Raw genomic sequence first — 25,387 nt, 5'->3', positions numbered from 1 at the left:
GCATGTGTGCAAAATACTTTCTTCTCTGATAGATCCCCCAGTGCTTTGGCAATGTCGGCTGGTAATCTCACCAAGGAGTTGATGCTAGGATCGGAGACAATCTGGAAGCTAAATATTTGAGTATTATAAGATACTTAAGCAATCACGGTTGTTTGCCAGCAAATGAGATTTTGGAAGCTCTATTGTAGAAGCTGTTTTTCTGTAGCAAAAGTCCTTTTCCCCCAAAAGTTTGTTTCTTCATCAGTAGCTGATGTTTGCATGAAATGATTATGCTTGTTTTTTTTCTTAATGGTGAAAAATGCCACAATTGGAAGAGAGAAAAATAGCCTTTGCCTGCATGCTTAAGGAGCAGTGTTTTCAATCCCAGTAACAATTAGAATTTACTCTTCCTGAGGCAGAGTATGCAGTTCTATAGTGCGTTTGTAAATGTGGTAAAACCTGGGGTCCCGTTGCTTCATTTTATTCTTCTGTACAAATCCAACGGACTATTTGTTTTATTTAGAATTCCCATTATAGAAAGTGTGACGTGCTAAGCCACTAGGGAAGATTTCTGGGAGCTTTGATGTCCGAGACCTAAACCTTCCTCTGAGCTTCATCCACTGTCTTTCTAGACCTTTTAAAAACGTCACGGAGTATGATGGTCAGGATGCTTGCGGCTCCAACAGCTGGAACATGGTGGATGTGGACCTCCCTCCCAACAAGGACGTCGAGCCTGGCATTCTACTGCATGGACTGAAGCCCTGGACGCAGTATGCTGTGTATGTCAAGGCGGTGACCCTCACCATGGTGGAGAACGACCACATCCGTGGGGCCAAAAGTGAAATCTTGTACATTCGCACCAATGCTTCAGGTATCCACACACTGCCCATCCTGTATTTTTCGTGAGCTCACCGTGCTTATTACAAGATGTCTCGATCCTGGACCAGTCTGTGTTTTATATGTCTTTCTTATCAATATATAATGCTATATCATGTCATTTTTTTCCCAGTCCCAATAACCTAGGCTCTTCTGGGCCATTTTTCTGGTCCATCTTCCATCATCTGCCTACTCTGTGCCAGTAAGCCCAGGTCCTCCAAGGGGGCTGGGGTGGTTTGTTTGGAGGACCCAGCCGGGATCCAGCCCCCTATTTTATTTTCATAGTTGAACCTCCAGGAATTGAACACATGCTGATCTGGTCTTTCAGTTACCTCATGTGGCTTATGGGTTTTCCATCTTCATTCTGTAGAGGCAAGGGTTCCAAGGAGGTAGACAGAATTTGGAAAACGTCAGACAGAGTATACTGTGGACATTCCAGATATTTGCTGGTGAAAATGTTCCTCCCTCTGTCTCTGTCTTCATTTCCTAAACCACCTCATTTTTCTCAACTCCAGAATCTGGAACTGATGAAAGCAAACGTTTGTGTATATTAGCCAAGTATATGAAAACCAGCTTAGAGGCAGGAAAACGCACATCATTTCTAAAGACAATGATAAATATCCTTGGATGGTTGCTGTTTTATAAAACACCCAAAAGGTAGCACAAAATAAATTTAAATGGCAGAGATGGTGAGGAAAAAGTGTTGATGGGGAAAACCTTTGGCTCACACAATGCCTGCTTCCCCCTCCCCTCCCCTGCCCCATCTCAAGGATCCCAGAAGTGGTCACAATCATGCCATGGACCCTGAAGTGTTTATAGAAATAAATCTGGCACAGGCTTCTGATCCTGGGTGTGGGGTGGTGTAGCAGAGGCTCAAAGGCAACAAAACAAGTTATTATTCTTCTAGGTTTGGAAGTAATTTATTGTAGCCAGCTCAGGAAAAATAAGAATCTTTCCTTATTATGACAAGTTCTTTTTTTTTTTTTTTTTTTTTAATCCATTCGCTTTCTTTAGAGAGAGAGAGAGCAGGGGCGGGGGCGGACAGAGAGAGAGGGAGAGGGAAGATCCTCCAGCAGATTCCCCACTGAACACGGAACCCGATGTGGGGCTCGATCCTCAGGACCCCAAGACCATGACCTGAGCTGAAATCAAGAGTTGGCCACCCAACTGACTAAGCCACCCAGGTGCCCCTAATTATATGACAAATTCTTAAGAAATGTATTTCCTTTCCCCAAAGATGGAAAACTAAGCACGATACAAATTGGGCCAGTTCCCTACATCTTGGCCCCTGGTCCTTACAAGTGGTAGGGACAGAGGAAGACTCGGTCCTCTGCCTCTGCTTTTTTGTGACACTTAGATTTGAAACTCTTAGGGGTGAGCTGTTTATTGTTGAAATACTTGACTTTGGTAACTGAAAGTGGTCGAGCATCCAGTGGTTATGTTTTTCCTGAAAGCTGGCATAAGTCACAACCTTTCCCTAAAGCATCACTCCGTACAGGTGTTCAGAACCTTGTCTGTGATATTATGGGCCTTAAAGTACCCTTAAACTCTTCGCCCCTTTGAAATTTTAAAAAAGTGGCTTGGATGACTGTGTTGTTTAAGTGATAGACAGTAAAGAGGTCTCTTGCACTTTGGAAAACCCCCAAAAATCATTGTTTTCTTGTGAACCCAAGGAAAATAAGATTTCAGTGGTCCTGGGATGCGTTTGCCCTTTATACGTAAGGTAGCTCTGGGTTTCGGTTTGGGAGGCAGTAGTAAAATAAAGCTTGGCCAGATTATTATGCTGTGCCTGTAAATGAATATTCTTCGGCTGGTAACAGAGTCCATTGCTTGCAGTCGGGGCTCTGTGTGTGTTTGGGTTTGTGGACTGCTTTTCCTAGTCCTATCTCATTCATCCCATGCAAGTGTGGTTATAGAACTGAGAGACTTGCAGGCCCTCTTCCTCCACGCCTCTTAAACACCCCATGCACACACTCACGGGCACACACACTCCTGCCCTTTCTCACTTCCCCTTTCATTTTGGCATCTTGCCATTTTTATCAGAGCTCCAGAATCTCAGATGAAACCCAAGTCAGTCCGTTTCCCCACTTGGTAGAACTGCTGGAGTCAGGCAATTTGGAGAACGGTGGATGTAATAAACGAGAGCAATCCAGTGTTTGAATTAGCTGTAGGTTTTTAAGCCACCCACTTGTAATCCTGGCATGCCCCCGCCCCGACCTTTCTCCATGTGCCGCTCAGTCATGTTTGTTTTCATAGAGCTGACCTGAGAGTAGATACTACAGAGAGAAATGTGGGCATTTAAATTGATATGATTTCAAAACACGGTTCACTTCTTGTTTCACGTGTCCGCATTCACCGCCGTTTCCCTATCCGGGTCCAACCCGTGGCTTCTTGTGGGCTTGCAGCGAGTGCCTGAGCGCCTGGATTCGGGGTTCATTCCATTGTCTGAAGCATCCTTTGTTCGCCTTTCCAGTTCCTTCCATTCCCCTGGACGTTCTTTCCGCGTCCAACTCCTCCTCTCAGCTCATCGTGAAGTGGAACCCGCCCTCCCTGCCCAACGGCAACCTCAGTTACTACATCGTGAGATGGCAGCGGCAGCCTCAGGACAGCTACCTTTACCGGCATAACTACTGCTCCAAAGGTAAGGGGGGCACGGGGGGGGGGGACCCGGAACCCAACTCCCGCCGTCCGGACGTATCCGCGCCCTGACGTAACACACAGCCCCCTGACAGTTGGAGCCCTTTGGTGGAAACCAGCCACCTTCTCGATCAAACGCGCTGACGGCTGCCCCCTTCGGCTCCCCAGCCCATCTGACCTGGCTTTCATGTCTGCGCTTGTCGGGCTTCTCTTTCCCGAGCAGACAAAATCCCCATCAGGAAGTATGCCGATGGCACCATCGACGTGGAAGAGGTGACGGAGAATCCCAAGACCGAGGTGTGCGGCGGAGAGAAGGGGCCTTGCTGCGCCTGCCCCAAAACCGAGGCCGAGAAGCAGGCCGAGAAGGAGGAGGCCGAGTACCGCAAAGTCTTCGAGAACTTTCTGCACAACTCCATCTTTGTGCCCAGGTACCAAGTGTCATTGGAAAATGTCTCCAGGCTGGTGCTCCTCAGGCAGGTTCTGTGGTGCGCTCTCCCCGCGGGTGGTTTGTAGGGCAGCAGCTTCAGGGCAGAACCCCGTAGCCATCAGGGTAGGGGGAGAACAGAACACGTTGCCAGCTTGGGTGAGTGGGGTGCCTGTGGAAGGCAGGTAGCTGCGAAGGAAAGGGGGGGCCGCGGGCGCATCAGTGCCACTGCCTCGGCCACAGGGCCTCCCACCAAGGGCAGGTGGGCTCAGCTGGGTGGGGGGCAGGGAAGTGAAGCTCAGAGAGGCCCCCACCCATGGAGACCAGCGAATGGAAGAGCTGGTGTGCGGGCCCTTCCTGCCCATCCCACTTCTCCCTGCGGCCTCTCGAAGCCCGGCTGAGGAGAAGTGAAGCAAGAGGGAGAAGACCAGAGTGAGTTTTGAAAGCGGCCCAACTTGCAAGCACAGCCCAGTGCCCTGGGCACCCTTGACAAGCAGGTTTGAGAAGCAGCGGACAAAGAGCGGAGGGAGGTGAAGGTGTGCAAAGCCGCACTACTCACAGTAGCTAAAGCTGGGAACGAGCCGCGTGTCCATAAGGGGATGAATGGATAAGCAAAATATGGCCTAGCCAGGCAATGGCATATTATTCAGCCATAAAAAGGAATGAGATTCTGACGAAAGGCACCACTCAGATGGACCTTGAAAACATCATGCTAAGTGAAAGAAGCCAGATGCGAAAGGAACAGATATTGTAGAATTCCACTCATAGGAAGCATCTACCAGAGGCAAATTCATGGTGATGGGAAGTGCATGCCAGGTTTCCAGGGGCTGGGGGCAGGGGGAAATGGGGAGTTGGGCCTTAGTGGGTCTAAGAGCTTCTGTTTGAGGTGATGAAAAATGTTGGAAACAGTGATGGTTGCACAACATCATGAATGCAATCAGTGTCTGAATCGTACGCTTAAAAATGGCTAAAATGGCAAGATTTGGGTATTTTTTTAATCAAAAATTTTATTTTACCACAATAAGGAATGGTTTAAGAAAAAACAAAAAACACGGAAGGGGAGTCCATCAGGGTAGCCCTGCAATATCTGGGGAAGGAGATGGAAACGGAGTGGTGGTCCCTGTCTCCCTTTTCCTCCTGGAAGATTATAGTGTAGCGTTTACAAACAGCCTCTTGGCTGAAATGTGAGTGGAGGAGCTGGATTCGGTTGCACCTACGCCTGGTCCCCACGGTGCCCCAGCCGCCAGCCCACTGCCCGGCGTGTTCTGTGATTGCTGGTCTTCCTGCCCCCGATCCTGAGAGGCACCAGAAGCCCGTAGCTTCTGTTTATTCTGTAATGACTTTGCCTTTAAAGGCTTACTTAGGTTGTAACAACAAATGGCTTTTAAAGTGATTTTTTTTCCCTGTCAAGTGACCTTCCTGATATTTGTGTAATAGTCCAAGATAGCCATCTTGCTTTGAAAAATCATTAAGAAAGAAAGACCTCTTAGAGTGGCAGGCATTCTTTTCAGGACGAAGCTCTTCATTGCCCATCCTCTCCTCTCTAGGAGTTGAAACCACTGGAGTGTGAGGGTAGGAGAGCCTTCTGTGGGTCCCCCTGACCTGCTCCACTGGAGACCTCTCCTCCTAGGGCTGTGGTTCAAGTGTTAGTCCCGACTCTCTGTAGGTCATGTGTACTTCCAAGAATAAGAGCGTTTGAGGAGCTCAGAGATGTTTAAAAACTAGAATTCAGGCATAGTGACTTCTCCAACAGCCTGATTCATGAACGATCCACTCGGGCCTTGGCCCTACATTTTGACACATGAGGGCTCTTGCCTTTTTGGTAGCACTGCTTCTCAACGTGGGCCATTTCCCCCCATGCCCGCGGAGAGACTCAGCTAGTGGCACTTCCTGTGGCCACAGAAGCAGATGGATTGAGAGTGTCCCAGACAGGCTGGGCAGGAGTTATCTGTTTATTCTCCAGCGAAAGCTGTCGGCTCCATTGCTGTCTCATCCCACCGGCCCGCCAGAAGTTCAGGTTGTGAGTCCAGGCATTGGAGAAGCTTTGCTAAAGGGCTCCGAGCTTTCAGTTTGTAGTTACAAAGCAATACCTTTCTTTCTCATCACATGGGGAACGCAAGATCAGGCAATGTGAAGGCCGAGCCGTGGGTGACACGGATATTAGCAATGCATTGTGTTCGTGTTATTGAATTCAAAATAAGTTTCCTCTATGCCAAATCCCCCCTGACGAGTGCGTGCGTCCACCTCTTTGGCCCCGACATTCTCTCTCCTAAGACAAGTCTGACCTGCTATTCTGGCTTTTCTTAGGATGAATATAAATACTGTATTTGCCCACGGTGAACGGCCACAATTTATACGAACTTCATATTGTTTTTTTTTTTTTTTTTTAATGCCTCCTACCAAGGGTATAACTCTCATGTCCACTCAGTTTGCAACACAATTTTGATAGAAGGAGTGTCTGGCTGGCAGAATGATTGAATCATAAAGGAAGGTTTTTTTGTTTTTCAACTAAGCTATCCAAAGACAATTTTTATTTCTTTCAATGCATTCTTTTTTTAAAAGATTGTATTTGTTTATTTGAGAGAGAGACAGAGATAGTGACAGAGATAGCAAGAGAGAGAGCACAAGCAGGCAGGAGAGGGAGAAGCAGGCTCCCTGCTGAACAGGGAGCCTGATGTGGGGCTCGATCCGAGGACCCTGAGATCAGACCTGAGCCGAAGGCAGACGCTTAACTGACTGAGCCACCCAGGCGCCCCTCTTCCAATTCATTCTAAGAATAAGCCAGTCAAGTCAGGTTTGGGCAGAGCATTATATTTTTTGCAGTGGATTAAACCCAAGCAACTTCTCTCTTACAGACGTAAGGGTGTGTTGTATTGGTTTTATGTGTTGCATTGGTTTTGAAGAGAAGCAGGACATTCGTTCTGGTAGATGTCAAAAGAGATCTCCCCAGCAATAAATGTAGTTCCTTGTGTCCTTCCCTTCCCAGGAAGGTTGGTTGGTGTGTGGGGTGTAAGGTTGGGAAATGGTCAGCCTCATCTCCTAATCTTTCCTCCCCCAATATTATGAAAGTGAATGCATTGGGGCCATTCACACACGGCCTGCCTCTGCGGTTCTCTACCTGGTGGAATGAGCATATCTGGGTTGAATGGTTCGTGTTTTAGGTTAGGACCCACTGGGCCGTTGCACAAAAGTGGTGATGGCATTTTGTGTGGGGGAATCCATGGGCCAGGCAGATTGGGGAGCCAGAGGCCCTTTCCCCAAGCCCCCTGCTTTTCCCTTCCAAGTTTTTCACTTCAAGGCAAATAAGGACCCGCGGGAAGCCTGCTGAGAGTCAGCTGAGCCACAACGGCTTCCCAGGTGCCCTGATTCCCTGTGGGACTTCTCTTTCTCCCCTGCATGAGAACTGATGAGCATTCCCACTTTGTGGTCTTTCTCCTTGCCTTGGGCTCTTAGTTTTCTTTCCCGGATGAGCTTGGTTCTGTTTCCTCCCCACCCTTTGCCTGCGCACAGGATGCGTGACGCCCGCGGACAGCCTCAGTGCAGAACGGACGGCAGCCTGCTTTCCCCTGTTTCTGGTGGTTGGCCTGAGGGTGGCGGTTTCCCGCCTGGGTGCTTACTCTCACGTGCTGTTGCCTCCAGTAAACGCGAGGGGCTTGTGTTTGAGGTTTCTGAGGGGAGCCCAAAGCCCACAACAGTAGCCATTGGAACAGCCCCCCTGTCCAGCTGCATGGACTGCCTCATCTGCCCTTTGGGTGTGAACATTCTCTTTTGATTTCTCTTTTGCTGTCCTATTGCTTTTGTAGCTGTTGTTCTAAGCCCTAGTCCAGGGCCATGACAATGATCTTACCACTGGCAACAGCGGGGCCTTGGAGAGGCCACAGGAGGTCACTGCTGAGTGTGAGGCGGAGCCAGACTGGAAGGACGTCCAGGAGTGTGAAAAATACAGACACTAGGGTCTCAGAGGAAGAGAGAGTCAGTGGGAGCCCCAGAGGGAAGGGTCTGGGGGTCCAAGCAAGTGCTCGCTGCTTGGTATCTTTCTTTCTACAGAGGGGGTCAGAGAAGCCATCCCGCTGGGGCCTACACCACACAGCTCACCTCTCACCTCACCCCCTAATAAATCTTAGTGTGGCCAGCAGGGTGGTCACGTTTAATGCTTAACCATAAGGTCAGTGGACCAGGTGGCACGGACATTCTGACCAAAGGGCCAGGATGCTGCAGGGCCAGGAGTGACTGAGGCATTTGTTTGCCTCTAGATACAATCGAGTAACCACTCTGGGAGCCAGGGGGCAGTTTGTGTGCCGATTCTGAGGTTTGCAGAGTAGAGAAAGCAAAATAAATAACGGAGAAGGAAATCCCCGTATTATTTGTTGGTCCTTATCCAAAGGGGCTGAATAGCTCCTTTCATCCAAAGTTAAGATTTTTCTTTTCTTTCCGTTACTCTAACCCAAGTCATAGAAGGGACAAAAGAGGTAGAGGCGCTTACAGGCCAAGTTTCTCTCTTCCTTGCAGACCTGAAAGGAAGCGGAGAGACGTCACACAAGTCACCAACACCACCATGTCCAGCCGAAGCAGGAACACCACGGTGGCAGACACCTATAATATCACAGACCCAGAAGAACTCGAGACAGAATACCCTTTCTTTGAGAGCAGAGTGGATAACAAGGAGAGAACTGTAATCTCTAACCTCCGGCCTTTTACTTTGTACCGCATTGACATCCACAGCTGTAACCACGAGGCTGAGAAGCTGGGCTGCAGCGCCTCCAACTTTGTTTTTGCAAGAACCATGCCTGCAGGTAGGGTGTGATCCAGCAAACCCCACTCCTGACTCACTCACAGCCCAGTGGAGAAGCTTGTGTTCTATGGACACAGAATCTGTCATCCAGGGCAATGACCCTTAGTCTCCATCCTGCTTATTAAAGAACGGGTGGTCATTTGTAGGCAGGATGGTAGACCAGCAGCCCAGGGAATGGAGTCCATTCATAATGACATCATTCCCAACCCAGTCTTCGCGCAAAGTCCTACAAGAGCAGGGAGCGCCCTTCGGGGTCAACTCCCCTCCTCCCACTTGGTTCACATTGTACATTCCCATGGCCCTATTCCCCATTTGTACACACGTAAATTTGCCCGGTCCCTCCTGAGTCGTCAGGTTCAGTGGAATCCATTAGCTGCCTTGACTCAGAGTGACCTTCACTCCTCAAGGTCAACTGCTGGAGTAGCCTTTGGTCCTGCCTCTTGGGTCTTCACCTTCCCCTTTGGAAGTTAGAAGCTGCCTGTTACTTACACTGCCATCCATCCATCTTTAAGGATAGGTGAACTGCCCATCCTCTTTCCTGCCCGGGGTTAGCAGGTAGTAGAGAAGGAGCCCAGAAGAAGTGGAGTCTAGGAGGGGACGCACAGCATATCTCAAGGCCGCTGTCAGCTTCCCTGGCCTCAGTTTCCCCACCCTCCTGGGAGAGACAGAAGCCAGCTCATTTCTCAGAGCCTTCCCCGGCTGTAACTTGCAGGGACTCTTGCTCACCACTTGGCTTGCTGCTTTAAGCAGAAGCAAGAGTGCAAGCACCCAGCCTCAGCTGGCAGCGGCTGGAGGAAGGGTGGACGCAGGCCCAGCTCGTGGGCCGTCCTTCATGCCCGCATCAGAGTTGCGTTTGCCGCGTGCAGATGCAGGCCTGGAGGGCTCCATGCCGCCGCCTGGAGGCTTGCTGCCAGCCACCCCTGCTCACGAGGCGCCTCTTCGATGCTGCTTGTGTTTGACGGCATCACATAGTTTCCTTTCTCGAGTGGGAGAAGCCAAATACCAGAAATAAGTTACTCAAGCTGCCGGGATTTTCCGACTGTACTTGATACAGCGGGCTTTTTCTGGGGTGGGGTGAGGGGGCGCGGTTGCTGAGGGGAGGGAAGGTATCGTGGCATCTTGAGACTCACAGGTCATTACATTGCTTGGATTCCAAACCCTGTGCTATGTGTGAGCAGCCGGCTTTGGGGGAGTATATGTGGTCCCCGCCCTCAGCCCTGCACACACAGACTGGGGGAGGGCATGCTCAGAGTAGCCCACTCGGGGGGGCGGGGACGGACCCGAATCCGACTTTATCGCTTGTTTAAATTGTTGCACAGAAGGAGCAGATGACATTCCTGGGCCGGTGACCTGGGAGTCGAGGCCTGAAAACTCCATCTTTCTAAAGTGGCCGGAACCTGAGAATCCCAATGGATTGATTCTAATGTATGAAATAAAATATGGATCACAGATCGAGGTAAGGCTGGCGCAGTGGTCCGCATCTGGGTGTGTCCCCATTCCAACTGATAGCATGTGCCACAGGACAGCACAGGTCACCTCCCAGTTAGCTGAGGACTTAACCCCATAAAATGAGGAGCTAAGGCAGTGAGGACTTAAGTCCTTCTACTAGCTCCACACATCTTTGAGGAGAGTACTCAGAGTATATGAGGAGGGGGGCTTGTTCTCCCCGTTAAGAAACTACTTTGTTACAGAAAATGATCGTTCGGCATAAGCCAGAAAGAAATTTTTATTTTTCTGGAGCTCTTTTTGATTACCAAAAAAATAGATATATATTTGGTTAGAACTTGGGAGTGTTTACAGTTACTGGAAGACTGCCATTCAACACTTGGTTTCTTCCCTGTTATTGCAAATTGGGATCACTGTCAGGTGGGACGCGAGAGATGGGACAGCAAGAGGCACCCATTTCTCACATGCTTGTGGGGAATTGGCACTTGTGTTTTATTTCCCCCAGGATCAGCGGGAATGTGTATCGAGACAGGAGTACAGGAAGTATGGAGGTGCCAAGCTTAACCGGCTCAACCCCGGGAACTATACGGCCCGGATCCAGGCCACCTCTCTCTCTGGGAATGGGTCCTGGACGGATCCTGTGTTCTTCTACGTCCCAGCCAAAAGTAAGGCTTGGGGAAGGAGTAGCTGGAAGATGCAGAGCGGGTTGGGCCGGGCTTGGGAAAGCCTGGGCTGTCGGGGCTTTCTCTAACTTTCTGATTTTCCGTTGGAACCGAGTTGGCCAGATTTCAGAAGGGTCACACTTTGGTCAGCACCTCATTTGGGAGCTCGAGCAGGGGGAGCTGCTGCTTGGAGTTCCTACCTCATTTGATGGTCAGGGAGAGGGTCTGAGCCCCTTTTGAGGGTGGGGGGGGGTTGTCAGCAAGAGGCCTTTGCTCTCAACTTGTTTTATGTGTGAAGCATTTTACAAAATGCGGAATTGACCATTCCACCTCTTGTCCGATTCGGGCTGCTGGTTAGGGCTCGGATTTAGGGCTTAGAATCCTAACGGTGACCAAAATCTGGGGGCCATCCGATCCAGCCTGTTCCAAGGTAGGAGTCTTTGGAACGGCATCTCACACTGAGGCATTGTCCCCTTCACTGCCCTGTTGGTAAAAACACAGATGCACTTTTAAAGCACCAACATACATCAAATGCACACAGCGCTCGCTGTCTGGCACAGAGACTGGGCCATGTTGTGATTTTATACTCGAGCCGTTGACAAGACAGAATTCTTAGAAGACTGTACTAGGCTAGGATTTCAGATTTGAAAACTGGGTTTCGTAAAACGTGTAAGTGCACCATGGGCCCTATGCTTCCTGGGCTGAGAAAATGCAGTATTTTATTTGGTGACATAAATATTCCTCATTATTTCCACATTGAGTTTCTGTTTCTTATTAGGAACCCAGTTTTTCGGATGATTTCATGTTCAGGTAATGGGATCTAATTTGGCATAACACTATTCCTCACTGCCCCACGTGAAGGAGCAGCCCACCGTGCTTACTGGTGCTACTTTGGGGTCCATTGGGTGGTCCCCACATCCATGGTCTCTTCTTGGGTCCCACATCTGTGCTGCCCCGAGCTGGCGTCTGAGTTCTTAAATTCAGGATCCAACCAATCCAGCCGTCCACCTGGTTAGCGCCTAAAAGTCAAAGACAGATATTTGAAAATCCTAATAGTACAGATATCAAAAGAAGGATGGCGTGCATAGAATTGCAGACCTTGAGGTAACATTTTATGAGCCTGGAACTGTGCCTGAGTTCAGGTTTTAGGGGTAAACAGATCGCTCAGGCAGAGAATTCCATCAGCTAAAAGAGTCTGAATTCTCCATGGGGCCCCCTAACCTGCTCTCCCCAGTGAGCCTCTGCCACCCAGTCCAGTGCTAGAACCTTCCCAGTAATGCCTAGAACCCTCTCCAGAGCTGTGGCTGGCTTTCTCTTCTCCCCTGTTCTCTCTTCTCTGCTTCCATCCCTTAGGAACAGAGCCTAGGTTTAGGAGTGTTGCATCAGGCCGCAGTCTTTGAAGTAGCAGCCTTGGCTTGTCTTCGGAGGGGACCCGCTCCCATTTGCCATTGCTACCCCGTCTAACCCTGGGAGTGCTGGGATGCCACTGGGAACCCCGAGAGCCCCTCTGATGGACTCTTTCCAGCAGAAGTTGGCACATACTGCAGGAAAATGGGATCTGCATGCCTGCTTTGCTGTTTGTCCTTCTGTCAGGCAAGACTCTCCTGCTACAGCGTAGTCTCTTTTCCTCTTGTTTAATCCTCAGAGGAGACGGAAGCTTTGCGAGCTTTCTGGCAACCGCTGTCCTTCTAGGAACCCTTCATGTGCTTGAATGCTATTAAATGACTCTTCAGACTTTTCTTCTCCAGACTAAATAATCTCCAGTCTCTTGGCCTTTTCTTGTTGCCCAGTCGCAGAGACCAATTTTCTAGCCATTTCATCATTTTGCTCCTCTCCGGCTGTGTTCCAGTTTCTCCGTGTCCCCACTGAATTGTGAAACTCAGACAGAACATGGTACAACGTGACCAGTAGGCTAAGTGATATGAATGTAAGTAGTAGTCCTTGGGAAGAAAAACTAAAACTCGGCTGGCTTCCCAAAGGCAGTGATAGTTGAGAGTGTTTTCAAGAATTAAAAAATGCAGGAGATGCATCCATGTTGAGAGTGATCTGAGGAAAATGTCCTTAATGTTAAAAAATTAAAATAGCATTAATAATCCATAAAGAGTCATAATGATGATGACGATGATTTTTAGGGGCAAAATAATCACTGATGTGTGACTACTACCAGGTGTCACTGGGTCCCCAGTGAGTTCCATCATTTCCGCATAGACATCTCTACTTGGGTATCCCACGAGGGCCTCCCGCTCCCATGAGTACCAGAACCAAAATCACAGTTGCTGCCCTCAGAGTATCTCTCTATCCTTTTGTTCCCAAGGTCTAGTCAGTGGCACCATGATCCATACCCCACGCAAGTCTGGAACCTTACATCCTCCTCTCTCTCTCTCTCTCTCTCTCTCTCTCCAGCCACCCATTTCCCATTCAACCCATTGGTTCTGCGTCTTCTGTGTCACTGAAGTCCTGCCCCTGCTGCCACCACCATTAGCGAACGGCCCCTAGGGTCCTTGCCGTGGGGGTAGGTCTGAGCTGTGGGAGCAGGAAAGGTCCCAGGACCATGGCTTCCCAGCTGTCTGTGTGACCCTGGGGAGGACAGTTCATCTCTGTGAGTCTTCTTCATTCGTAGCAAAAGGCAGTGGTCTCTTCGTGAGGTCTGGGCTGGTTAATGCAGAACACAGCCAGGTCCCCTCCCGCCCCCGGCACCCTCCGAGACGTGGCCGTGCCTGCCTCCTCCATTCAGGCTGACCTCAGGCACCACCATCCCAACATACACAGATCTGCTCGGCTCGCTGCGGGGCCCAGAGCTCACACTGGCTCCCTTTCATCTGCAGAATGAGGTTCAAACTGCTTGGCTTGAACAGGCCCCTTGGGAGCCAGCCCTGCTTTTTCCCAGTATCATCTCCAACATTTCCTCTGCACTTGCAAAGCTTCCCCGACTCAATTCTCTCCTCTCCCTTCCTCTCCGCGTCCTTGCAGTGTGGGTGGTCCACCTTTTTGGTTGTGTCACCTGGGAACACGCTGACTTCTGGCTTCCAGCAGAGTCTGCAACGGCATCCCCAGTGTCCAGCCTGGCACCTGTCATCTAAGTGCTGGTGACGGTGATGAGCAGGTGTCGCAGTCAGGCTTGTAACTAGACCCTAATGTCTGGGGAGAAATCAGAGCAACTTTGGCAAGGGGTGCCATCCAGTTAGGTGTTTTTAAATTGTCTGTGGAACTGTCTTAAGACAGATAAAGGTCAGTATAGTGTACTAGAATACCAGTTTCATACCAAACAGGTTAAGTAATACATTTATGATCTAAACACCAAAGGTCAGTACAGCTTGAGCTCTATATATGTGAGAATCCATTCATTTTATTTTTGCAAATATATATATATACACACGCATGCATGCACTAGTAGTCATTAAATTGCATACAAAGATTATTTTACTCGAGCCCACCATTTGAACTATTATTTCAGGGTACACTGTACTTTAAAAATGAGTTTACTCCTCTGTGTGCACTTCTCTATTTTTTTTTTTTTCCAAATAACTCAGAGTTTTTTTTTACTGTTCTATCTGATACTGTTTACCTTCAGAATTCCTAGTTTGCAATAGGGCAGTAAAGGAATTTTCGGGGATTTTTTTTTTCATACTTGCAGCTAAAACAAAACAAAGCAAACAAAAAATGACCAGCTTGCACACCTAGTGATATTTTATCATTTCCCTTGTCTCTGCAGTAACGTATGAAAACTTCATCCATCTGATCATCGCTCTGCCCGTTGCTGTCCTGTTGATAGTGGGAGGGCTGGTTATAATGCTGTATGTCTTCCACAGGAAAAGGTGAGTGACTCTGTGAAAAGTTCAGATACATTGTGTGGCTGTCCTGTCTGGTGGTTTGAACCTGAGCGCAGGGAAACGTCGTGAGGATTTTGAGGAAGTATTTTATGGATTGGGAAACCTGATTTTCCCATCAAATGTTCCTCTCAGGAAAAAGAGAACATTTTCTAATGATTCAGCAGCAGTAGAAAATGTATTTGGGGCCAGTACGGTTCATCCCCTCACTCACAGATAACTGCTGCTCATGCAGAGATTTTTCCAAACACAGGGCCCAGCCTTTTCTGTCCAGTAGGCCTTTCAGTTTCTGATGAAGTAAAGAAACAAGTGTTTCATAAAAAGCTTTAATCCGAGGCCCCTGAAGAAGCCCAAGGACGTGTTAGCAAGATGGCTTTGGGGCCCGATGAGAGCCGACAGGCAGGAACTGTCCCCTCGCTCCCTTCCTCTGGATATCCACTTAACGAAACAGGACAAATAAAACTGATAGCGCAAAGATGACATGTGCGGAGATGGGTTTTGTTTTTTTTTAACCTGAATTTTATCCTTTTGACAGAAATAACAGCAGGCTGGGGAATGGAGTGCTGTACGCTTCCGTGAACCCAGAGTACTTCAGCGCCGCCGACGGTAAGCGGCTAAGCCAGGGTCGCTGCCTGGGGACATCCCAGATTGGGGAGCTTTCGGGAGTGTGGCTAATTTAGGGGGAAGAGGGTTGCAATATTTTGAGGTAACTTTGGCCTCAAAATACGTCTTGGTTAACACTTTTGTTTTGTTTTTTTGAATCAAAGTTTTTAGCAGTTCACTGAGTATGTCAAAAATTCTGGGACTGTGCGGAATGCCCCAAAGAAAGACAGGCTTCAGAGATGACTGGTCAGCGCAGTAATCAATTTACTTAATCGCCTGAAATTTTACGCTAGAATGACAAAAGCTGTTTTAATTGTTGACGTCTAGTCAGAGGGGCTGCCGCAGCTGACCAAACCATCCCCTTCAACTTGTTTCAGCTTGAGTTTCGTGTCGCTGTGACTGTCTTTGATCACTCACGGCTTCCCTGCGTTTTTCTGTCTTGGAGTTTTTCTGTTCACCCCCTCCTGACTGGGATCACATGATTTATACCCTCACGGCCCATTCACATACCCTCGGGTACTAACTCATGAGGGCCATTTAGTTCAGTGACCGAGAAGGTCTGACTTGGAAGTTGGGTTGTACTCCATGGATATTTCTTTTTTTTTTTTTTTTCCCTTGTTTGCTGTCTCTTCTCCCTCGTGGGCTTGAATCCAGACCTTTCAAAGTCAGTCAGTGTGGGGCATTGGTCCTAGCACCATTACCTGGCACTTTGCTGGGGGCTTTTATAAATGCCATCCCATAGGTCCCTATATCCCTGTAAGGTGGCTTTTCTCAGGCCCGCCTGTGTGTAGGTGAGGCCGGGAGGTGCAGAGAAGCTTGCCCAGGTCACATAGTGAGGCAGTTGAGAAGTTGGGGTGACACAGTCTCTGGCATCTTGTGGACAGTGTGATGCCATCACCGTGAGGTGAGCTCCTCGGGGCGGGCGGGGAAGCTGACCCACAGGAGTATCTGGATTGGGTTCATCAAGTGAATGAGTACGTGTGTGAAATCGGGTAGATGCATTTAGAAAAAGTGGTTGCCTCTTCTTGGCTTTCAGTGAAGTGAAAGTTGATACAAATGTATAGGAGATAGGAGATAGATTCATGATTATTCTGATTGATCATCCTGATCAAATGGAAAACATAAGAAAAACACTTTGACACTCAAAAGCACTGTATAAATGTGTAAAGTTTCACTGTGATTTCTTTAATAGTTTCTAATTCAGTTCTGTTTACAGTAAAGCCAATCAAAAGCAGCCTCCCCTGAGTAGGAATCGAGTGCAGAATAATGACATTATTCCTGATTCTATAAAGATCTCACAAAGTTTTATTTTTAATAGGCACATATATATTTCTATGTGCATACACGCACACACACACACACACACACACACACACACACACCTCTGTACTCCTATAATTAATGTATGTATGTATATAAGGCATAGAGAACATTCTGGAAGGATACACAACCAAACTTAAAATAGTAGTTACTTGTGGAGAGGATCTTTTTCCTTATTAAAAAAAAAGATTTTTATGCATTGTTTGTATAAATGATAGCTTTTTTAAAAAAAAATAAGGTAAGGCAAGTCATCACACACCCAATGGAATTTATGGGGGGAAATGCAAAGCCACTTTCCCTCTCTGTAAAGATGGAATAAGACTATTCCAGAGACTTTGCTCTGCTTTGAAATAAAGCGCAGGAGACGGGCATTTGTAGTTTTGACTACGAAGCATCCAGGAAGTTTGGAAAGAGCATTAATACGATAATATCAGACAGTACTGGTGAATTGAATTCAAATTGTGTATCTTTCCAGAACTACTTTCATAATATGCCTTGATTCTTCTTTAAAAATAAAATAAACAAAACCCAAACTCATTGTCACCTGGGCCAACAGGTAGGAACACCATCACCTCATTTGAACTTAATTTATTCGGCCTTTTGACAAGCACCTTATAGCTAGTTTCCTCAAGGGGCGACAAAATGACATTGCAGTTCGCAAATGCTTTAAAAACTCCTTTCTCCAAAAGCTAATCTGCATGTCACCATTCTCCAGAGTACGCTGAAAATCCCCTATAGGGAAGTGCTGATAACATTGTGCCCATAACCTGAGGCTGGCTTGGAGGGGCTTAGGACTGCTGGTTCAAGTCAGAGCTGCTGGGTTGAATTTAGAGAAAAGGATTCCAAGTATTGACTTCAGGGACCTCCCAAGGAAGGAATGTGATTGGTTTTAACTCTGTTTTTTATGGTATGCTCCATAGTTAATTCTGATTAAAAGCAAGCCTGGATTTTCAGAGATAAATGGATTGAGGCAGTGTCTCTTTATACTTTCTGAGGGGTATTATGAAGAGTCTTATCTACAGGCTTGTCTTGCATACTTAACTCTCCTAAGCAAGCATCAGCCTCTTCTCGGGGGCTGTGTGGCACCTAAGCCATGCAGAGGGTAGACTTCCGTTTATGAAATTCCAAAACATGTAATGTGAAATACAAAAATGTGTATGAGAGAAAATTCTAGATTGATTAATATAGGCCATATTGGACACTCCTCAGAGGTGTAATTTAGTTTTCATTCTGCCCATTCAGGTTGCAGGACGGATCCTCTGTTTTGTTTTCTTTTCTTTCTTACCTCCCTTCTCCCTGTTCCTCTCTTTCTGCTTCCTGCCTGCCTGGAATTACTTATTTAATTCCTTAAACCAGACCAAAAGCCTGGGCTGGAAAAGTCCTAGTTGGGCTCTGTCTTAGCATGTCCCACCACCCAGCCCCTCGCCCCCCGGTTGTGGGAGGTCCCTGAGCTCACGGAGCCCAGGCCAGAGCCCTGGGGACACCCCTCTGCTCATCAGCTGTCCCTCCACCTTGCTCACCACTGAATGCTCCTTGGGGCCAGAGCTCAGTTGCTTCTGTACCCCTTTAGACACTCCGGGGTCTTTGATGAGGCTGGAGACACTTGTCTAGACGAGAATAGTGCTCCCAGTGGAAATATAATGCCAGTCCCATATGTAACCTCAAGTTTTTCTTGTGGCCATATAAAAAAAAAAAGTATAAAAGAAACAGGTGAAATAAGTATTAACGATATGCTTTATTTAACCCAATATATGCAAAGTATTATCAATTTTAATATGTAATCAGTACAAAAACTATTGAAATATTCACATGATTTTTTGTGCTAAGACTTTGTGGGTTTTTTGGGGTTTTGTTTTTTAAAGTTTTATTTATTTAAGTAATCTCTCCACCCAATGTGGGGCTCAAACTCATGACCCCAAGATCAGTAGTCACACGCTCCTACAACTGAGCCAGCTGTGCGCCCCTAAGTCTTTAAAACCTGTTGTGAATTCTATACTTAGCACATCTCAGATTGGACTCCTTTGTGGTTCTTCTATGCTGTTAGTATCCTCAGATTATCGCAGAATCCTTGAAGACTTGAAATACCGGAATTTTTTTTAAGATTTTATTTACTTTTTTTTTTTTTGAGAAATACCAGTATATGACCGTATTGCTGCCTGACAGAAATTTCAGGACAAGCCGCGTCATTGTTCCCAATGTTGTCTGTGGGCTTTAGGAAGTGGCATCTTGTGTTCTTTGGTTTCCCCCCAAAAGCACCTTCTGCCCAGGGGGTCCCTTGCCTTACCTGGCTCAGTTCTGGTTTCTTCTTCTCTAGTGTATGTACCTGACGAGTGGGAAGTTGCTCGAGAGAAGATCACCATGAGCCGAGAGCTGGGGCAGGGCTCATTTGGGATGGTATACGAAGGAGTTGCCAAAGGCGTGGTTAAAGATGAGCCCGAAACCAGGGTGGCCATTAAAACAGTGAACGAGGCCGCGAGCATGCGTGAAAGGATTGAATTTCTCAATGAGGCTTCAGTGATGAAGGAGTTCAATTGTCACCACGTGGTAAGAGACAGCCCCCCGGGAAGCCAGAACCTGACACAGGGAGAACCCTTCCCTGGAGCCTCCCAGGGTATCCGTGGCCTCACTTGGGGAGTTTGGTGTCTTCCTCCACTCCCCTGGCCCCCGCCTTCCGGAGTCCCCCATCACCTCACGGTTGCCCTTAGACATCTGTGCATGGGAGGCAGATCCCGGCCAGTGGAGCCCCCTGGGGCCTGCTCATGTGGGCTCTGCAGGTCCCAGCACCAGACAGTTCGAGAAGCATGGGTGGGGACAGTCGCGGGTAACCCTCACCCTCTGAGTCCTTCTCTTTGTCATTCCTCCCAGGTGCGGTTGCTGGGCGTAGTGTCCCAGGGCCAGCCGACGCTGGTCATCATGGAACTGATGACACGGGGGGATCTCAAAAGCTATCTCAGGTCTCTGAGGCCAGAAATAGAGGTCAGTTTTGGTTTTAACCGACTTTGCACGTTATCCGTCCTTTCCCCCAGGAGATACGGTGTCTTTAAATTTACTTACTCTCAGTATCGAATGTTTCTTGCCGCATGCTTGGTTGTAGGTCCTTTATGTGAAAGATTTCCCTGACTAGAGGGGGACCTGTGAGCTTTTGTGAGAGGCACTTGCCATTCCTCAAGTACCCCCCTCCCTAACGCCTCTGCATCTGTTCCTGCATTCCCTCTTCCACCACCAGTTACCTCCTCCACCGCCCGCGCTCCCTGAACCCTCCCCCCCGCCCCCCACCTCCCCGGCCAGGAGGAACCATCTCCTCCGCTGACTTCTCTCCTAGCACTGACTCTCTCCTCTCTGGTCCCTGAGTGGATTCCCCTCCCACCCCGTAGTGTTCGGCTTCTCACCCTGGGGAACAGCCACACCCAGTTCAGGGTCAGTGTTTGGGGCAGGCAGTCTTTCCATAAATGCTTGTCAGAGTTCAGTGTTAGATGGACGCGATTCTTGTGCCAGGGTGGTCTCCCACCCAACTCCATGCACAAGACAGCCTCTCCTTCATGAGCCCCCTCCCCACCCACACGCCCCTTCCCCCCACCCCACGCTGTCAACAGCCTGCGCCTTGGAGACCGGGAAGCCTTGTTTCTCAAACTCTGCACCCACATTTCAGGCCTGATTCTGAGGCAGACTGATAATCGCCTCAGCTGCACAGTCTCTGCTTCGTCTAGTAAAAAAGATCCATTTGTGTTATGAGCTTCAAAGTCTAAACCGGCTGAAATCCTGTGTAATTTTTCATTAGTCACCGTGGTATCTCCCCTTCTGTGGCAGGAACCCACAAGCCAGCTTTTTATCATATGGAAGCATGACTTGAAAGTGAGGAATTCTAAGAATAAACTGGTAGATAAACACTTACAAATAATCCCAGCAACATCTGCCTTTCCTTGGGCCACCTCGGTGGGTTCAAAGTCCTTACTTTCACCCTGACTTTGTTCCACGTTGAGTAGGCTTTGTATCTGCTTGCCCCTGCCAGAATCCTTCCCTTTCTCTACCCCTTTTGAATTTCTACAGCTTTTCTCTGCTTGAGTTTAATCTTTTGTTTTCTTTTAATCTGCAACTTAATTATCCCCCATGTAGTATTTCCTTAATTTGAGCTCTGAGCACCTGTTCGCGTGTGGCTTCCTTTATTCACAGCAGATGATGCTTGTGGTTCTGTGAGGGTCACGAGGCTGAGTGTGGCCCGGGGCACCTGCGAGCAGGGTACAACACACCCACCCTCTGCTCTGCCACCGTGGGTCCCCAGCTCCCCTGGATCTTAATGCCTTTTCCTGGCTCTCTTTGGTCATTCACAAGCCAGAGTGAAGGAGAACCGCTTCATCAGATGGGCAGCTAGAGATACATGGCAGCGTATTTCTTTTCAGATTCATTCAAGGCACCTCTGAAAAGTATGTAACCCTCACTCCCTGCATCCCCGACTTCAGGCACAGAATAAACATTTGGGACACGTCTCAGTCCTGGCTCTGCTGTTTAGCTGTCTGCCGTCCTCAGGCAGCCGCTGCGGGCCTCTGCACCTCGGCTTCCTCACGTGTAAAATAAGAGGGTTGGACAAGATGATTATCCAAGTCCTTTTCAGATCTAAAATTCACTCTTAGATTTGTCAGATTTAAACTTGTTCTTCCGAACTCATGTCAAGTATAAAAATATGTATGCTTGTCCTGCAGATTCATTATATTCTACTTGGCATCTTCTCCCCAAGTGAAGATTTGCTCATTTACTTTGCTAAATGTGGGTGTTTGTGTATACATGTCTTCAGTAGCTCTGAGCAAATGAAAGATTTCCGCTCTCTGAAATGTCTGAAAGAACGGCACTGCAGCACCATGAGCCGACAAAATGGCAGCCCTCTCCTCCGATATTTACAACCAGGTTCCTTTCATTGAGTCTGTTTTTCATATTAGTTATGAATGACCACTTCCAGTAAACACATATACTTAATACTCCACAGCTTAAGTATCATGAGCATAAACTTAACATTTCACCCACAGATTTCCTAGCGTACCATGCATATCTAGAGCCCCGAAAAGGTTAAAAGGCAATGGTGGGTCTGGGGGGCGGGGGTTGGGGGGGAAACAGCTTGTCTAAACAAGGTTCCTGTGTAAAAGAAAGTGGTGGCTCAGGCTTACCCTTGGGGACGTCATGTCACTTCCCCAGGAAACTCAGTGATAAGTATTTTAAATCACCAGAGACGGTGTTGATAGTCTCTTCAGAAGGTAAATGTATGTCAAGCATAGGGAACTAACTGGGAAGTACTTGGAGGGTTGTTACCCTGCTTCTAGAAGGCAGCTTGCAACAGAGACTAGCACGTCACTGGACAAAGCCAATCTCCACCAAGCACAGACCCTGTCCAGGGTCCAGGCACTGGCAGGCACTTCCCATGCATGGTCCCAGCTCGTCCTCCCAGCAATGATCCCACCCAGGCATGCTCTGCCCGTGGTCCACAGGGTTTGAGCTGGGAAGGTGGCATGTGGGACCTGTCAGAGCAACTTGGCTTTGCAGTGTTGTAACAGATGCTCTGTAGTCAGGGAAACTGAGGTAAAATCTATTGTGCTAGCATGAGCAAGAGGTGGTTAGCATCTAACCTGTGGCAAGCTGATTGGCTTTGTATTTTTTTTTAAGGTTAGAGAGATTTGGGCACATGTTTTATATAAACTTTTTTCCACATGGATTTATTATTATTATTTGGAGGCATTGCTCTTTAATTCTAAAGCCAATATGTTGCCCTCCTCTGCAAAAAAAAAAAAAAGGAAATGCTCATCCATGTTCCATGTCACCGTTTTGTATTCATCCCCCTCTGGAATAAGCTTCACCTGGACTTAAATGGCAAGTGCCTGTTTTCCTTGGTGTCCATGGAAAATAATAATCCAAAGAATGCCACATTGTAAGGTGAAAACATTAATCTCAATATTTTTGTACTTTAGAAGAAAGTTGAAGAGAAAGAGAGAGATCAAATAATTTATAACAATGCTTATGTGGGAAATAAAGCATACAGTGTCTGTTTGGGAAATACATTTGCTTATTTCCACATAGCCTTTGTAATATTCTCTCCGTCCTTTTACCTGTACTTTGATTATAGAAATCAAAGGAACATATGAACTAATAAAAATTTGAATAGCCAAGAATTTGTAATATGAGAAATTGTTAGTTTCACTTTAAATACTTTTTGCCCTACCCAAAATAGAAAATGCTGGTCCCAAGTTGTGCTAATTGGTGTTTCTCTCTGCAGCTTTGTGTGATGTGGTCAGTGAGCAAGCGCATGACTTTACCACGAAGCAGATGCTATGGTCTCCATAATAATATGTTCCCTCTGAGCAAGTCCTGCTTCTTAGGTCATTACCTGTGGTGCTCAGATGGAACCAAGATGGATTTGCACACCCTGAAAGAATGTAGGGTGGGAAAAACTCCTTCAATTCTCACCTGAGTTTTTTTTTTAATCTCCAACAGAATAATCCAGTCCTAGCACCTCCAAGCCTAAGCAAGATGATCCAGATGGCTGGGGAGATTGCAGATGGCATGGCGTACCTCAACGCCAACAAGTTTGTCCACAGAGACCTTGCTGCCCGGAACTGCATGGTGGCCGAAGATTTCACGGTCAAAATCGGAGGTGTGTTCTTAGCTTTCCAGATCTGAGCAAGAACTCAACTCACACGTTTCAGGGACTGAGTTGGCATTAGCCTACCTGTGAAGAGGTTTTCCAGTGCATCCCATGAGTACAGAGTCTTGCTCTTGGGAATAACGTGGCTATCTCCAGTTGATAGTCAATCACAGACCTGGCTGGGTTGGCTCAAATCCCGATAGCACATGTGGGCACAGTGAAACAAGTAGTGGGCAAGGATGGGCTGAGGCCATGGTCCCTGAGATAGCCTCTCCCAGCACTTGAGGCATTTCTTGGCAGAACAGTTCTAAGCATTGGTTACAGAAATAATTGAGGCAACATCCTCAGGTTATTTTGACCTGGGAATAAAAGTTGCCATCTAAACTACCAATATTCCCCCAATATTCCCAGCTTGTAAGGAGCTTTGTCTTCCCAGTGGTCCATGGAGTTTTCTAAGAGGTGAGGTCCCCTAACAGTGAAGGCACCTACACAGAGCAAGAGCAGTGACAGGGACGTGGCAATCCCTGTGACAGGGAGGTGGCAGTCCTTTATTGGGGTTCACACCCAAGTTGCTCAACCTCTAAACTCTTGACCTGTTATAATACTTAGCTGACCAACCTGCTGGTTAGACCTCTTATTGCCACCACCCACTCAAATACCAAAAAGAAAAAGGTTGGATTGCATTTCTGGCGCTAGTTAGAAATTCATTTCAGCCTTTAGGTTTGGACTTTGCTTTGATCTCTTAATCCTGATTAAAGAAAAACAGAACAAAAACCACATACAACCTCAGGGCTGCTCAGGAAAACACCTGCTCTTACCAGAACCCTTATCTTCCTACTATGAGATGATGATGGTTCAGAAAAACATCAAATATTTATCCTGAGAAACTGTAGGGGACACTTTACATCCAAAATCTATTTAAAATTAACCTCTTTGACTTTGCTGACTTTCCCAACACATAAAAACAGACACAGAGAGTTAGACAAAATGAGGGGGCAGGGAATATGTCCCGAACGAAAGAACGGGACAGAATCACAGCAACAGAGCTAAACAAATCAGAGATGAGCAATATGCCTGATAGAGAATTCAAAGTAATCATCATAAAGATATTCACTGGACTTGAGAAGAGTGGAGGATCTCATTTGAGACCTTCAACAAAGTGATACAAAATATACCAAAGAAGCAATCAGAGATGAAGAACTCAATAACTGAAATTAAAAATACACTAGAGAGAATAAGAAGTAGAGGAGGCAGAAGAACAGATCAATGAGCTGGAAGAGAGAGTAATGGAAAGCAACCAAATGGAACAGGAAAAAGGATAGGTTAAAGGAAGTTAGAGGATAGGTTAAAGGAAGTCAGCGACACCATCAAACATAGTAACACTCACATTATAGGGATTCCAGAAGGAGAAGAGAAAATTTATTTGAAGAAATAATAGCTGAAAACTTCCCCAAACTGGGGAAGGAAATAGACTGAGGAAGCAGAGAGAGCCCCCAGCAAAATCAACCCAAGGAGGTCCATGACAAGATACATAATATTAAAATGGCTAAAAGTAGTGATAAAGAGAACTTTAAAAGCAGCAAGACAAAAAGAAAACAGTTACATACAAGGGAAACCCCGTAAAGCTATAAGCTGATTTTTCAGCAGAAACTTTGCAGGCCTGAAAGGAATGGCATGATATATTCAAAGTACAGGAAAAATAATAATAAGGTAAAATGAAACTAACCTCTTTGTCTAGTTCTTGAGCTGTCTATTCTGGAAATGCTCACCTTTCCTTAGCAATAATTTTTTTCTTTAGCAATGATTTTGAATGAACTATTTTAGCCCTTTAGTTGTGAACAATGAGTATCCCCTCTAGAATAGTTATCAAATGAGGGGTGATTTTTCATTTGTAGGAGACAGAGGTGATGAATGGAACCATATCATAGAGTAAACATCCCTTAGTCATCAGAATTACTCAGGAGCCACCAGTGGTCCCTGAATTTGGCCCTTTGAAGCATCCACACATCTGGTGCCCCTTGAAGCCCAAGAGGCTGTCATGCTCCAGGGTTTCCAAGGAAGAGCCTACCTGGCTGCTGTCTGCGCTTTCTTTGTGCTTCCTGCTCACTTCCCCCTTCCCTTTCCATTCCCCTCCCTTTTTCATGGGGACTCCGATTGTTCCCACAGGGATGCTAACCAGTTCCCCTTCCCCAGTAC

General features: G+C 47.3%; 1 protein-coding gene across 1 annotated transcript in view; it reads left to right on the top strand.

The window, feature by feature from the left end:
- The window catches only part of IGF1R (insulin like growth factor 1 receptor), a 292,269-nt gene that overhangs the window by 251,033 nt on the left and 15,849 nt on the right, over positions 1-25,387 (top strand). Inside the window, exons 8-18 of the mRNA XM_078078941.1 lie at positions 612-850; positions 3,329-3,496; positions 3,716-3,920; positions 8,426-8,709; positions 10,028-10,164; positions 10,660-10,819; positions 14,529-14,631; positions 15,179-15,249; positions 18,881-19,110; positions 19,432-19,542; positions 23,041-23,200. Coding sequence (XP_077935067.1) covers positions 612-850; positions 3,329-3,496; positions 3,716-3,920; positions 8,426-8,709; positions 10,028-10,164; positions 10,660-10,819; positions 14,529-14,631; positions 15,179-15,249; positions 18,881-19,110; positions 19,432-19,542; positions 23,041-23,200 — 1,868 coding nt within the window. The remainder of the gene's footprint in view (positions 1-611; positions 851-3,328; positions 3,497-3,715; positions 3,921-8,425; positions 8,710-10,027; positions 10,165-10,659; positions 10,820-14,528; positions 14,632-15,178; positions 15,250-18,880; positions 19,111-19,431; positions 19,543-23,040; positions 23,201-25,387) is intronic.

The sequence above is a fragment of the Halichoerus grypus genome, chromosome 8, assembly GCF_964656455.1.
Source record: "Halichoerus grypus chromosome 8, mHalGry1.hap1.1, whole genome shotgun sequence".
Taxonomy (NCBI): domain Eukaryota; kingdom Metazoa; phylum Chordata; class Mammalia; order Carnivora; family Phocidae; genus Halichoerus; species Halichoerus grypus.
Note: the sequence above shows the minus strand (reverse complement) of the source record. Positions and strands in the feature narration are given on the sequence as shown.